Source organism: Mesoplodon densirostris, chromosome 11 (genome assembly GCF_025265405.1).
Source record: "Mesoplodon densirostris isolate mMesDen1 chromosome 11, mMesDen1 primary haplotype, whole genome shotgun sequence".
Taxonomy (NCBI): domain Eukaryota; kingdom Metazoa; phylum Chordata; class Mammalia; order Artiodactyla; family Ziphiidae; genus Mesoplodon; species Mesoplodon densirostris.
The window spans coordinates 59,625,718-59,642,448 of record NC_082671.1 but is presented as its reverse complement, the minus strand read 5'-3'; the positions used below and the strand labels follow the sequence as shown (position 1 = coordinate 59,642,448).

General features: G+C 36.2%; 1 protein-coding gene across 1 annotated transcript in view; it reads right to left on the bottom strand.

The window, feature by feature from the left end:
- The window catches only part of KIF21A (kinesin family member 21A), a 165,363-nt gene that overhangs the window by 24,331 nt on the left and 124,301 nt on the right, over positions 1 to 16,731 (bottom strand). Inside the window, exons 20-26 of the mRNA XM_060114106.1 lie at positions 11,440 to 11,634; positions 10,917 to 11,018; positions 10,060 to 10,225; positions 9,559 to 9,579; positions 4,028 to 4,088; positions 3,599 to 3,653; positions 1,122 to 1,333 (exon numbers count right to left, since the gene is read on the bottom strand). Coding sequence (XP_059970089.1) covers positions 1,122 to 1,333; positions 3,599 to 3,653; positions 4,028 to 4,088; positions 9,559 to 9,579; positions 10,060 to 10,225; positions 10,917 to 11,018; positions 11,440 to 11,634 — 812 coding nt within the window. The remainder of the gene's footprint in view (positions 1 to 1,121; positions 1,334 to 3,598; positions 3,654 to 4,027; positions 4,089 to 9,558; positions 9,580 to 10,059; positions 10,226 to 10,916; positions 11,019 to 11,439; positions 11,635 to 16,731) is intronic.

The window sequence follows — 16,731 nt, the reverse complement described above, 5'->3', positions numbered from 1 at the left end:
CTGAAGCCATAAGCTATGCTGGTTAGCAATCTCTAAGAGCAAATCTAATAGTTAATTACATAAGTCACGTCAAGCACATGCAAGATAGTTCTGTCATTAAAACTAATTTTGGAACTAAAGGTAGCAGATGGGCTTACTGAATGGAAGACAGTGAAAATATCTTTATAAGATGAAGAAAGTTATGGGAAACAGATGTTCACGTTAGGGTGGGGAGTTTGTTATGTTTTATTATTTACAGAGTCATATAGTATGAACCATTTTTTGGCAATATTTCCCAATGCAATGATGTGTTCATTTAATAGATCATTTGCTAGATCACATGTGAGAGTTAGTTTGGAAAAAAGCCATTAAAAATCTTTACCAGTGAATGACTTATGTAATTTTAATATAACTAACAAAACACATACACACACACACACACACACACACAAACACACACTGGCCTGTGTAGGGAAATCTTTGTTCTCAAGATAATAATGAAAAATAAGATTTGTTTTGAATGGAATGTTGTTTGTTAAGATTACCATAGAGAGGAGAGGTAGTATTTCCTCCTTCAAACCTTTAATAATACAATATTTATACTTTGTGTGTACACTCATCCCAGACATGCAATGTGCTTCAAGGCAAAGAATTAGGAAAATTCAAAATGTATTATTTGTAACTGATATTTGTATTTTTCTTTAAAAGTGTCAGCAAAGGTTTACTATCTTGACCAGGCTCTTAGAACTAGGATATAATGTAATTTAGAGTAAATTTAAGAATTTTTAAAGCTTCTGCTTTATATAATGGTTTTATAGGTATAACTTTAATCTAGTTTAGGTGTTTCTAAATAAATTTTGTCTGTAATTCAGAACTCAGCCTTTATAAAAATTATAATCTTTAAGAAAGACCCTAAAACTTAGAAATAAGACAAAGCAATTCAACAAAGAACATCTCATTTAAATTATTTTGAATGTCCAAATATTAGGAGACACAACACCTAACAGAAATTACTTTGAAAACTAGAGATCTTATTTACATAAATTTTTAAAAATAGAAATAAGAAATTAGCAACATGCATTTAAAAAAAAAAAAAAAGAAAGCCAAAAGAAAGGAAGTTAGTGTAGCTGGGCCAGACTTACATGCTGCCTATCTTAGAAGGGAAGCCAGATGGGGGAGGGAGCTCTTTTTCCCTAGCAGAAGTACTTGTCTCTGTATTCATTCCAATCTCTTGCCCTTCTGCAACAGGTGTAAGAGGGCCAGGCAAGGAGGCATCTCCTGTACTAGTGTCTGAAGCTAGTTCACTGCTATCTGCATACAGCAATTCCATTTGAGTAGTGGTTCTCCTTCGGGCCTAGTCAGAGAATGGAAGGAAAAACAATCATGTGCAAATTTTCGCAGGGAAGATGATTAGGTGATACTTAATATTAGTTTGAAATAAGTAAAACATTTAGCGTGTCTTTTCCTAGCAAGTGTGTCAAACATAACACGTAAGATAGTGACAAGCCAGAGCTACAGCCAGATAAGACCTTTAGAGGCCATAATAATAGCCAACATTTCTATTGTATGCCAGAAATTGTTCTAAATATTTTACTATATTAGTATATACTATCATTATCCCAATTCACAGATGAGAGAACTGAGGCACAGAGAAGCTAAAAGTCCAAAGTCACACAGCTAATAAGTGGCAAAGCCAGATTCAAAACCAGGCAAACTGCCTCCAATATTATTGTGCTATCCTGCCATTCATCACCAGCTCCCTCAACATATCATTAAAAAAAAAAAAAAAATTAAGAAAGAAAGAAGAAAGAAATTAAACCAAAAGATAGTTGCAGGGACATTCAACTAAATTCTGATGTTTCCCAGGCTTAGATGATTTATTTAATATAAATTTTAATTTCATTTTACTATCAATTTTTACATCTGTTTCTCCTTTTTTATGACCCTGCCCCCCTGATGCTTTAACTGGGTGTTTAATCTGCCTGCTGGATATCTACCACCAGTCCATACCAGCTTTTGGCAGCATGGTGAGGCAGGTGAAGGTTATTTTCCTAGAATCTAAATTTACCATAAGCATTCCCTTCCATACTCCTGAAAAACCAATGGGACTACCTTGTTGTTAATGCATAGAGTTGGCTGCTATCACTAATGTATTAACAGATAATCAAGGTGTTTACCAGATTAGAAACCTCTAAAGGGCAGACAACCTGTTTTATTCAACTTTGTATACCCTGCATTTAACATAGTGCTGGTAAATACCTATTTAATATATATACTCAACTTCACTTTTTCAATGAGTGAAAAATAAATAATATGAGAACCTTTTAGGCATCTTTGCAGCTCAAAAGGAGTGGTAGATAATACCAGAAAACTTTTGGAAAGAGAAAGCCCTGCAGGCCAACCTTTTACCCTGTCAGTTCTCCCTACTGCAAATTGAGTCATTTTCTTGGTAATTCCGAACCACAGTGGTTTTTTTTAGGAGATGACCTTTAGGCTACCGCTTCACATTTCTCTCTGGCTTTCACAAGGCCTGAAAGACCAAGTTACCTTAGGAGATTCTCTCCTCCACTTAAGACTGGATCCAAACTATACTAGAATGTTTTCTTTGAGTTTGGGTAACTTCTACTTAGTCAATTAGAATAATAAAACACAAACCACATGTCACCAAGCCAGTAGCTCAAGGACCATACATAAAGACTGGAGACGTTTTTCAGTTGGCTAGTCCAGTATTTTAAAGATAAGAAAATTCTCCATTAAAATCCATATTTAAAGCTTCTCTTTAAAAAGTTGAGGATCTGGTAGCCTTAGGCCCATATTCCATCATGGCAAAAATAAGCAGTAGTTGAGTGGTGGCTATTTGCTTTAGATGGAGCATGTCCACTTCAGGTAATCATAATGATCCCTATTAATTACCTTACATCCAGCCAAATTACTCATTTATATTACCTGGCTAACCACTGTGGGCCTTAAATCCATCCTGTCCATTAGCACAGTACTATTCTTTTGAGTCCTGATTTCATCCATTCATTCAACAAATATTTACTAAGCACTGCAAGAATTCTTTGTTTTCAAACATATTAAGATAGTTAGTTAATTCATCTAGTATCAAATGTTACCAACACTCAATCTGACATATACCATGTGTTTCTTACACATTTAACAGTATGTATCCTTTATTTTTTTAAGCTTCACAAATATACATTATAGCATCAATTTTCAATACAAAACAATGATTAAGAGTTGGCCTATTCAAACCACTTCAAGACACAGACAAAATAAATATAGAATACTTAAGGACATACTAGAATGTTAAAATTTCAAAAATCTCCTGTCAATCTAAATTATTTTTAAGGATTGTTTCCCATAATCATATCTTATCTAGTAGAAAAAGTACAAGAATACAGTAAATTACAAGTTCTACAAAGGAGCAATTTTTCAATGTAATTTTTTTTTCAAGGGGGAATATGATAAAGAACTAAATTTCTTACACATGAAATCTTTGGTAAAAGCATGCCTACTTGCTGACCTATTAAGAGTCAAACCTGAGGCCTATGTGATTAATAGTGACAATAAAGAACAGCAGAAAAAATGTTTACCTGGTATTTTCAATTCTCCTTACCTTGTTTTTAGGTTTCACTTCACCACAAAGCTTCATAAGGTCTGAAGAGAGTGAGCTATGTGCAAATAAGTAATTAACCACATGATTAAAAGGGAACTTATAGAAAACTGTATGTCCTCTAATGAGTACAAGTATGGAAAAAAATTTATATGCCTACAGAAAACACAGAAAGACAATATTTAAAATCAAAATAAACTAATTAAAATAGTCTATTTTCCTTCCTTAAATATCCCAGTATTTTTATTTTAAAGTTTTGGATGGTTAAACATTACTTAGTTTGGCTTCCATATTACTGTTTCTAGTTCTCTTCACTTAGCCATAAAATCCAAAATTATTTGTTTTATGGTAATTCTTTGATGCACAGGATAAAAGTATTAAAAATATTACAGAAATAAATCAAATCTATTAAGTTTCTAAAGCCTCTCTTACCTTCCTTCTGATCCTGGGCTGTTTAAAGGTAGATCCTCATCAGTGCTGTCCTCTATATTTTCTAAAAAAATGTCCAAAATGTAAGTATTATCCACATGTCACAATTTGAATGATGACTGTAATCCCTATGCTATAATAAGCATCAGCCCAAGTTCTCTCAATATGGGCACTCTGGTTTTAGTAACTGAATCAAATTAGAAATGTAAAAAAATATTTCTAAGAAACTCCTTTTATTATATGTCCTAGGATGAGAAAAATATGTTCAAAATAGGAAAGCTATCAGTTGAATGATAAAACAAAGAACAGCATTCACAGGATGGAAATGAGATCATGTATTTATCAGAGTATGTATAATTATTTATATATTTTTCAGAGTATGTATTTATCCCACACCATCCATTTATCCCATGTATGAAAAACCACTAAGTAAAACACAAGATTAAAATAAATGCTGCATGCGCTCCCTTTAATGTACTAAGCCAACTTCAAAAACTACATAGGTATAAACATAGTTGCTGTACGTTATCAGTATTCCAACTTATATATTTTCCTTTATTTTTATTTTTGTTTTCAAGTAGAGAGAGAGCATGTTTGTGTGTGAAGGTATTCAGGAGTTACATATCAGCATGCAGCTCATTCACATATACATAAAAGACTAAAACTACAGGTTTCCATGCAACAGTTTTGTAGATAAATACAAACAAACCACTGCTATTTCAGAACAACTGTAGAACACTAATGAAAAGAGAGGAAAAAGCAAACATATAAAACTAGTAGGAAGTCAGTACATAAAACAGCCACTGAAAGTAAATTATTTAAAATGTCAGTGAGCCCCTAACACAGGTGCAAGTTTTCAAAACTTATACATTTTATTATAAAGCCATTCCACAAAACTAAGGGCAATATTATCAACAATATATACGTTGGGGACTTCCCTCATGGTCCAGTGGTAAAAAATCCGCCTTCCAATGCAGGGGATGTGGGTTTGATCCCTGGTCAGGGAACTAAGATCCCACATGCTGCAGGGCAACCAAGCCCATGCGCCACAACTACCAAGCTCGTGCGCCTCAACGAGAGCGCCTGCCTGCCGCAAACTATAGAGCTCATGTGCTCTGGAACCCACGCACCACAACTACAGAGCCCACGTGCCCTGGAGCCCGTGTGCCACAACTAGAGAGAGAAAACCCACACACTACAACTAGAGAAGCCCAGGCGCTGCAACTAGAGAGAAACCCAAGCAGACCGTGCACCGTAATGAAAAGATCACTTGTGCCTCAACAAAGATCCCGTGTGCTGCAACTAAGACCCGATGCAGCCAAAAAAATAAGGAAAATAAATAAATAAAATATTAAAAAATAATTATATATATGTCAATGAAAAATATACAGCATTCATCCCCCTCTAACTTTTACTTTTATATCATACAGGTGGATTATGCTCATAAATCAACTAATTCCTTTCTCAGATGCTCCCATTCTTCCTCACTGTTTAGCAGACACTTCAATAGAAATTCAGTAATACTTGATAGCATTATCTTAAATGGAGCCCATCTAGGACCCACACAAAGGGAGTTTACTTTCTGAAATGAGCAAAATGGTGGTCTTGAAGGCAATGTGTATCTCAAAGCCCACGCTTGCAGGCTGGAAGATGTGCTTCACAGAAAGGATAATTGAGTGCTAAGGTGACCGAATTAGTCAATAACATAGAAAATGTAAAGAAATGACAAATCTAGTCTTTATTTTTCCATGTATAAAAGCAGGCTAAGATTGACTAGTAATTTTTTTGTAGGGAGTGATGAAAAAAGTTAGTATATTAAACATCATATGAGTGCTCAGTAAAAACTACTTAGCTCCTGCATATGCATATATGCCTTATTTAGAGATAATTACAGATTGACATAACCAATCTAGCCAGAGGATACAACCCTCCACCCAGACGTTCACCAAATTAGACACCTCTTCAGACTGAGCTTTGTCTGTAGCACTACAGCCATCTGGGCAGCAGGACATGCCATCACCTCACTGCTCTACTCTCAACTCTAAGAACATAATTCCAGCCCAACACCAGCTTCTTTTCTCATCACTGAGCATTAAAGCTAAAAGCAGAGAGTTAAAACTGCAAAATGCTTTAAAGTTCATACATATCGGTACACAGCTACATAATCTCACATCACTAGAAGTTAACAAAACAGTTACTATTAAAGTCTTTTTTAAAGTTTATATAGGTATATAGATATGTATATATGTATGTATATGTGTGTGTGTGTGTGTGTGTGTGTGTATATACATATATATATATATATATATATATATATATATATATATATATATATATATATATATATATATAGTGTACGGAAAAGAGTTAACATAGCAGCCCAGAGACTACTATCCTTAGAAAGGCCTCCTTGCAAGGTTGGACTTCATCTGTCATCTGAAACTTGGCTCTCAGAGTATCCCTAGTCATCAGCTAACTAGTGAGGGAAGGGCATTATACCTAGAACATTTGTGCAAACAATATGGCTTATGCTGAGAACTCCTGCTTTCCTTCTGGAGTCTGAAATTCTGGTATATACTAGACAAAGCGTGCCTATGTGACTAGTTCCCAGTAAAAACCTCAGGTGCTGAGTGTCTAATGGACTTCCTTGGGTGTAAACTATGCACACATGTTGTTGCATTTTCATTCCAGGGGGAAAAGTGCATTCTGTGTGATGTTTCCTGGGAGGGAGAGAGCATAAGGCAGCCTGGACATGGATTCCTCCTGACTCCATCTGCGTCATTTTCCTTTACAATCTTGTTGTGTATCCTTCATACATTGCTTTCATGAATCTTTGCCATGAATATAACTAAATGCTGAGCCCCCTGAGTCTTCTAGCAAATCTCCAAACATAGGGAAAGATGCTAGGAACACCAATATAGGTAGGGAAAAAAGAAGGGGAAAATAAAGATGTTCTTCAAAGGCTACAACAATACAAGCCTATTAGCATGGAGTACCGGCCTTTGCTCCCCCTCTAGCCTTATGTTCATCATCCTACACCACATACTTGTTGCTCCAGAGCACCAACCTGTTTGAAGTCCTCATGCATACAATATTTTGGCTAAATGTCCAACTTTTAACTTACTCCCTGCTCAGAGTGACTCTTCTGCCTAGCCCCTTTCCACCTTGTCTCTTGCCTGGCTAAATCTTTTTCTTCATTTATGTTTCAGCTCAAATTTCACCCCCTCCAGAAGGCCTTCATCAACTCCTTCATTCTTGTTGGGTAGCCCCATTCTGTGTTCCCATAATTCCCTGTACATATCTCAATCTCTGCCCTCTCTGCAATGTATCATAATCTGTTCATGGTCTGTCACCCTCAGCAAGGTATCAAGTCCATGAGGGCAAGATTCTGTGTCTTATTTATCTTTGAATCCCAGCATCCAGCCCAAAGTTGAGATAAACTGAAACTAAATAAATATTTTTTAAAGCAATGAATATAATATGAACGTCTAGTTTCTGTGTATTTAAATTTCATGTTTTCCTCCTTCTGTGCTTTTCTTCCAAGCACCTCTGGTCTAGATTATGGCCTTAGGGAAAATTTATGCCATGAGTCACAGGTTATATCAGCTGAATGTCTTTCCCCTCTCTGCTTTTGACCCTTCTTTAAGCTACAGATAATTGAAAGTTGTTTGAAAGCTGTGAAAAAGTAACAATGCACATCTAATAGCAGTTTAATATTTTCTGCACTAAAGGACATCAAAGAGGGCATTGCATTTTTCTTCCAAGTTAAAAGAGATAATGGACTTAAATAAGAATTTACTTATTACTATAAATTGAGCCACTAAGACGAAGAAGAACAAAGAAAAGTCAGAGGAGGAGGAGGGGGAGAAGAACAAGAGGAAGGATGAGGAAGAGGAAAAGAAACATGCTTAGTAACACATGGAATGGCAAAAATTCTGGTTATAATTCAGAAATTTGGGCAGCCTAACATGGTTCCTTAATATAACCAGTCCTTTTTCTACCTGTCTTTGTTATAGCTTGAGCAGGATAAAAGTTGTAGCCTGGGGCTTCCCTGGTGGCGCAGTGGTTGGGAGTCCGCCTGCCGATGCAGGGGACACGGGTTCGTGCCCCGGTCTGGGAGGATCCCACGTGCCGCGGAGCGGCTGGGCCCGTGGGCCATGGCCGCTGGGCCTGCGCGTCCGGAGCCTGTGCTCCGCAACGGGAGGGGCCGCGGCGGTGAGAGGCCCACATGCCGCAAAAAAAAAAAAAAAAAAGAAAAAAGAAAAAAAGTTGTAGCCTGTCTATATCTGTATTATGGAATTGATCTCAAGGAAATACTATTTTGAGATTTAACACACAGGGTAAACGTCTAAAAAAATCAAATAGGGCTTCCCTGGTGGCGCAGTGGTTGAGAGTCCATCTGCCGATGCAGGGGACATGGGTTCGTGCCCTGGTCCGGGAAGATCCCACATGCCATGGAACGGCTAGGCCCGTGAGCCATGACCGCTGAGCCTGCGCGTCCAGAGCCTGTGCTCTGCAACGGGAGAGGCCACAACAGTTAGAGGCCCGCGTACCACAAAAAAAAAATAAAATAAAATAAAATAAAAATCAAATAGCTCATGTATTTTATTTGCATCATTTAAAATAAATTCAGATTCATAGGTTATGTTTACTTTAATAACCCAGAGAGGAAATTACATTTAATCTTTCAGTTACATTCCTCTCCATCAAGTATAAGTATTAGAAAATTTTGACAGCTGCGTCATTAGAAAGAAAAAGTTAAGATCAGATTTTGAAATAATTTTAAATAAAAACTGCTCCAAAATAATCATTCAAGAAAATTGCAAGTAATAAAATTACACTGATACTCCTGATCCTTCATGTATATAACCACTAGGAGGAGTATAGATATTACTCATGAGTGGGTGTGGTTCACATGAATGTTGTAGTGGCAAGGAAAAATGTCAAAAATCTCAATACTCAGTGATATCTAAAGCTCTAACTTGAAAATATTATAATTATAAATAATGTTTTAATCTGTTCATATAAAATCCTTTGGATAGTTTTATTCAATTTACAATATTAAAATATACGTGGCTTAATTTTATAAAACTTAAGAACAGTTGAGAATCTAGCAAATATAAACCAAAGACAAATATATATAAAAGATAAATAACACTGAAAGTTATTAATGAGGGTAAAACAACAGATTCAAGTTAACAGATAGATTTAAAAATTAAAAAGGAATATATGTTCCATTTTTTCCTACAAGAAAGAGGGGCTTATGAAATTGGAACCAAATCTGGAGTTCAAATAATAAAATAGAAAAATAAACATACTTCTTTAAACATCTAAGAACTTAAAAATCAGGAAATGTGTAAGAAAGACAAAAGACTTAGTATGTTTGTGGTCACAGATACATTTCATAAAAGATCATGCAAAAACCAGCTCGCTGTCAATAAAAAATTTTTAAATAAGATGTACCACAATTAGTGTACATGAACAATTAGTAATTCATGCAGCTGTAGGGTACACAGAAAGCTAAACATACTTACCTAATGGTATGCTATCTAGATCTGTGTAAATAACAGCAAAAAGGAAACAAAAAGCAATACTCCAATCAAAACAAATCCAATGTTAAGAATTCTCATATAAAACAAGATTATGTATCATTTATAAGATATGTAGAATAGATGCCATAGCAAACACTTATGAATTTATTTTTTAAGGCAGTTAGATATATAAAGTAACGAAACTTGGTTAACACTTCAAGTAATTTAAACAACCAATTCAGAAGCATGGTTGATCTTATTTATTCATAAAAACTAATTGCTTAATAATGCTAAGTAAGCCTTTTTAAGTTGCTAATCATTTATTGCAATGACAATAATTACATCCCCCAAAATTTATACATGCAAATTAAAGCAGGAATAATTATCAAAAGCATAAATATAGCATCTATTCAGTCAAGCTATAGGGAAAAAAGGTAGCGTATAGCATACTCAAAGAGCAAAGTTACCATGCAATTTATTTAACTAAAATTTAATCCAAATTACCTTGTAAAGCATGACCTAGTAAAGCATCTAGCTCAGGATTTAATTCTGCTTTCTCTTTCAACATATGGAATAAGAGCTGGTTTTGTGTAGCACTGGTTATTTCAGTTTGTTTAAGCCGACCTTCAAGTACTTTAATTTGAGCCTCTTTCTGGGCAGCCTGAAGACCCTATAACACCCCCCCCAAAAAAAAATTATCTTAGATCATACAAAACAGAATCTACCACACAAAGATCTGTATCATATAGCAAATGCATGTGATGTATGGACTTTGACATTAAATAGATCTCGATTCATCCCAGCTCCTGCACTTGCAAGCTCATTGACCCTGAGCAAGTTACCTTATCTTCCCGATTCTCAGTTTCCAAATATTCAAATGATATGGATGATTCTTACTTCCTTCCACATTGTGAGGATTAAGTGAGAGAACAAACCATTAAAGGTCTAGCACAGTCTCAACTTGGGAAAAAAGGTGAGTCAGAAATTATCACCTTTAACATTTAGGCAGAAGTTTCTGAAGATAAGGAGAGTGCAACTGTATTTTTTCCTTTCTGATTTTTTTTGAGCACCCTAAGAGATTTTTCTTTTAACTTTTTCTTTGTTAAAGTGAAAAATAAATTATTTATTCTTTAAGTTGTTTACCTGTTCTAATACACAAGCAAAATAGATGAGAAGCTAATGGAATTGATGTAAATACTGCTGAGTTTTCTTAACTCTAAGGAAAGGTAAAAGGAACACTTTCTATTTAAAAAGAATCATCCTCCTTATTACAAAGGAAAGGGTCACTAGAGAAAGATAAGCAAAACTGCAATGAATTAACCAAAGCTTAGGTTTTCAATAATAGTATAGTTAGAATTTACCTTATTGATGCCCATTGACAGGAAGTGATCTAGCAGGTATCTGGCTTCTGTAAGTGTACAAGCATTAATGACTGCGGTGACATCCAACGTTTCTCCTTCTTCCTACATCAAACCAACATATGATGTATCCTTACCTTGAGCTGAACGTATTTAACAGAGACAAAGCCATTGTTTCATGCATTTATATGATATTATTAGATTAGCTATTGCGACTCCTCAGAAAAGTATAAAATATGATCCCTACTCCAAGAAACATATGGTCTAGTTTAAAAGACAAGACATTTGAGCAGTTAAGAACTCAAGGTTGATTAATAAATTATATATGTCTTGTGTAAACAATAATAATATCACAAAATACGCACAGAAATGGAAAGCAGGCAGGGTGTGGTATACATGCAAAACCTAAGAATCACATTAAACCATAGATACAAATCTCTTCATATAAAAATTGAAAGTGTTTTTAATGACAAAAAATACAAAAATACTTCTTATTAAGTCATTAAACATTTTTTTAGTTACAAACCTTTGCTTCTTCCATCTGCATGATGTTGGCTTGACATTCAGAAATACTGTCATTGATATAATCTATATTAGCAGTTAATGACTCCATCTCCTCATTGATGGTAACCACATTTTTATCTCCCTCTCCATTTTCCTTGACTATCTTTTCCCTTCTTTTTGAAAGTTTCTCTCGTCTTTTTGTGAGTTCTTCCCTTTGCTATTGAGAAAACAGATTGGATTTTAAGAAATTATTTTCATCTAGGACCTTGAGAACATTATGCCAAATGAAATGAGTTAACAGAAAGGCAAATACTGCAGGATTCCACTTATATGAGGCAACTAAAATAGTCACACTCATAGAAGCAGTAAATAGAATGATGGCTACCAAGGGCTGGGGGGAGGAGGAAATGGGATCTGCTGTTCAGTGGATATAAAGTTTCAGTTATGCAAGATGAGTAAGTTATAGAACTCTTCTTTACAACATTGTGCTTATAGCTAACAACACTGTGCTGTACATTTAAAAATGTGTTAAGAGGGTAGCTCTCATGGTATCTGATCTTACCACAATTAAAAAAAAAGAAATGGAGATAGCTTCATCCACCAGAGGGCAGAGAGCAGAAGCAAGAAGAACTATAATCCTGCAGCCTGTGGAACAAAAACCACATTCACAGAAAGATAGACAAGATGAAAAGCAGAGGGCTATATACCAGATGAAGGAACAAGATAAAACCACAGAAAAACAACTAAATGAAGTGGAGATAGGCAATCTTCCACAAAAAGAATTCAGAATCATGATAGTGAAGATGAGCCAGGACCTTGGAAAAACAATGGAGGCAAAGATCGAGAAGATGCAAGAAATGTTTAACAAAGAACTAGAAGAATTAAAGAACAAACAAACAGAAATGAACAATACAATAACTGAAATGAAAACTACACTAAAAGGAATGAATAGCAGAATAACTGAAGCAGAAGAACAGATAAGTGACCTGGAAGAAAAAATGGTGGACTTCACTGCTGCAGAACAGAATAAAGAAAAAAGAATGAAAAGAAATGAAGACAGCCTAAGAGACCTCTGGGACAACATTAAATGCAACAACATTCACATTATAGGGGTCCAAGAAGGAGAAGAGAGAGAGAAAGGACCACAGAAAATATTTGAAGAGATTATAGTCAAAAACTTCCCTAACGTGGGAAAGGAAATAGCTACCCAACTCCAGGTGCACAGAGAGTCCCATACAGGATAAACCCAAGGAGAAACACACCAAGACACACAGTAATCAAACTGGCAAAAATTAAAGACAAAGAAAAAGTACTGAAAGCAGCAAGGGAAAACCAACAAATAACATACAAGGGAACTCCCATAAGGTTAACAGCTGATTTCTCAGCAGCAACTACAAGCCAAAAGGGGGTGGCATGATATACTTAAAGTGAGGAAAGGGAAGAACCTAAAACCAAGATTACTCTACATGGCAAGGATCTCATTCAGATTCGATGGAGAAATCAAAAGCTTTACAGACAAGCAAAAGCTAAGAGAATTCAGCACCACAAAACCAGCTCTACCACAAATGCTAAAGGAACTTCTCTAAGTGGGAAAGACAAGACAAGACAAGAAAAGGACCTACAAAAACAAACCAAAAACAATTAAGAAAATGATCATAGGAACATACATATCGATAATTACCTTAAACGTGAATGGATTAAATGCTCCAACCAAAAGACACAGCCTTGCTGAATGGATACAAAAACAAGACCTATATGTATGCTGTCTACAAGAGACCCACTTGAGATTTAGGGACACATACAGACTGAAAGTGAGGGGATGGAAAAAGATATTCCAAGCAAATGGAAATAAAAAGAAAGCTGGAGTAGCAATAATCATATCAGATAAAATAGACTTTAAAATAAAGAATGTTACAATAGACAAGGAAGGACACTACATAATGATCAAGGGATCAATCCAAGAAGAAGATATAACAATTATAAATATACATGCACCCAACATAGGAGCACCTCAATACATAAGGCAACTGCTAACAGCTATAAAAGAGGAAATCGACAGTAACACAATAATAGTGGGGAATTTTAACACCTCACTTACACCAATGGAGAGATCATCCAAAATGAAAACAAAAAAGGAAAGAGAAGCTTTAAATTACACAATAGACCAGACAGATTTAACTGATATTTATAGGACATTCCATCCCAAAACAGCAGATTAAATTTTCTTCTCAAGTGTGCACAGAACATTCTCCAGGATAGATCACATCTTGGGTCACAAGTCAAGCCTCACTAAATTTAAGAAAATTGAAATCATATCAAGCATCTTTTCTGACCACAACACTATGAGATTAGAAATGAATAACAGGGAAAAAAAAGTAAAAAACACAAACACATGGAGGCTAAACAATACATTACTAAATCACCAAGAGATCACTGAAGAAATCAAAGAGGAAATCAAAAAATACCTAGAGACAAATGACAATGAAAACACAACAATCCAAAACCTATGGGATGCAGCAAAAGCAGTTCTAAGAGGGAAGTTTATAGCTATACAAGCCTACCTCAAGAAACAAGAAAAATCTCAAGTAAGCAATCTAACCTTACACCTAAAGGAACTAGAGCAAAAAGAACAAACAAAACACAAAGTTAGCAGAAGGAAAGAAATCATAAAGATCAGAGCAGAAATCAATGAAATGAAACAAAGAGAACAATAGCAAAGATCAATAAAACTAAAAGCTGGTTCTTTGGGAAGATAAACAAAATTGATAAACCATTAGCCAGACTCATCAAGAAAAAGAGGGAGAGGACTCAAATTAATAAAATTAGAAATGAAAAAGGAGAAGTTACAACAGACACTGCAGAAATACAAAGCATCCTAAGAGACTACTACAAGCAACTCTATGCCAATAAAATGGACAACCTGGAAGAAATGGACAAATTCTTAGAAAGGTATACCTTTCCAAGACTGAACCAGGAAGAAATAGAAAATATGAACAGACCAATCACAAGTAATGAAATTGAAACTGTGATTAAATAATCTTCCAACAGGGCTTCCCTGGTGGTGCAGTGGTTGAGAGTCCGCCTGCTGATGCAGGGGACACAGGTTAGCGCCCCGGTCTGGGAAGATCCCACATGCCGCAGAGCGGCTGGGCCCGTGAGCCATGGCAGCGGAGCCTGTGTGTCCGGATCCTGTGCTCCACAATGGGAGAGGCCACAACAGTGAGAGGACCATGTACCGCAAAAAAAAAAAAAAAAAAATCTTCTAACAAACAAAAGTCCAGGACCAGATGGCTTCACAGGTGAATTCTATCAAACATTTAGAGAAGAGTTAACACCCATCCTTCTCAAACACTTCCAAAAAATTGCAGAGGAAGGAACACTCCCAATCTCATTCTATGAGGCCACCAACACCCTGATATCAAAACCAGACAAAGATACTACAAAAAAAGAAAATTACAGACGAATATCAGAATATAGATGCAAAAATCCTCAACAAAATACTTGCAAACAGGGGCTTCTCTGGTGGCGCAGTGGTTGAGAGTCCGCCTGCCAATGCAGGGGACACGGGTTCGTGCCCTGGTCCGGGAAGATCCCATATGCCGTGGAGCGGCTGGGCCCATGAGCCATGGCCGCTGAGCCTGCGTGTCCGGAGCCTGTGCTCCGCAACGGGAGAGGCCACAACAGTGAGAGGCCCACATACCGCAAAAAAAAAAAAAAACAAACAAAAACTTGCAAACAGAATCCAACAACACATTAAAAGGAGCATACACTATGATCAAGTGGGATTTATCTCAGGGGTGCAAGGATTCTTCAATATACGCAAATCAATGTGATACACCATATTAACAAATTGAAAAATAAAAACCCTATGATCATCTCAATAGATGCAGAAAAAAGCTTTTGACAAAATTCAACACCCATTTATGATAAAAACCCTCCAGAAAGTGGGCATAGAGGGAACCTACCTCAACATAATAAAGGCCATATACGAGAAACCAACAGCAAATATCATTTTCAATGGTGAAAAACTGACAGCATTTCCTCTAAGATCAGGAACAAGACAAGGATGTCCATTCTCACCACTATTATTCAACATACTTTTGGAAGTCCTAGCCATGGCAATCAGAGAAAAAAAAGAAATAAAAGTAATACAAATTGGAAAAGAAGAAGTAAAACTGTCACTGTTTGCGGATGACATGATACTATACATACAGAATACTAAAAATGCCACCAGAAAACTCCTAGAGCTAATCAATGAATTTGGTAAAGTTTCAGGATACAAAATTAATGCACAGAAATCTCTTCCATTCCTATATGCTAATGATGAATAATCTGAAAGAGAAATTAAGGAAACAATCCCATTTACCATTGCAACAAAAAGAATAAAATACCTAGGAATATACCTACCTAGGGAGACAGAAGACCTGTATGCAGAAAACTATAAGACATTGCTGAAAGAAATTAAAGGTGATAGAAACAGATGGAGAGATATACCATGTTCTTGGATTGGAAGAATCAATATTGTGAAAATAACTATACTACCCAAAGCAATCTATAGATTCAATGCAATCCCTATGAAATTACCAATGGCATTTTTTACCGAACTAGAACAAAGAATATTAAAAGTTGTTTGGAGACACAAAAGACCCTGAATAGCCAAAGCAGTCTTGAGGGAAAAAAACAGAGCAGGAAGAATCAGACTCCCTGACTTCAGACTATACTACAAAGCTACAGTAATCAAGACCAAATGGTAGTGGTACAAAAACAGAAACATAGATCAATGGTACAAGATAGAAAGCCCACGAGCCCATGTCAACTAATCTATGACAAAGGAGGCAAGGATATAAAATGGTGAAAAGACAGTCTCTTCAATAAGTGGCACTGGGAAAACTGGACAGCTACACGTAAAAGAATGAAATTAGAACACTCCGTAACCATATACAAAAATAAACTCAAAATGGCTTAGAGATCTAAATGTAAGACTGGACACTATAAAACTCTTAGAGGAAAACAGAGGAAGAACACTCTTTGACATAAATCACAGCAACGTCTTTTTTGATCCACCTCCTAGAGTAATGGAAATAAAAACAAAAATAAACAAATGGGACCTAATGAAACTTAAAAGCTTTTGCACAGGGCTTCCCTGGTGGCGCAGTGGTTAAGAGTCCGCCTGCTGATGCAGGGGACACAGGTTCTTGCCCCGGTCTGGGAAAATCCCACATGCCACAGAGCGGCTGGGCCCGTGAGCCATGGCTGCTGAGCCTGTGTGTCCAGAGCCTGTGCTCCGAAACGGGAGAGGCCACAACAGTGAGAG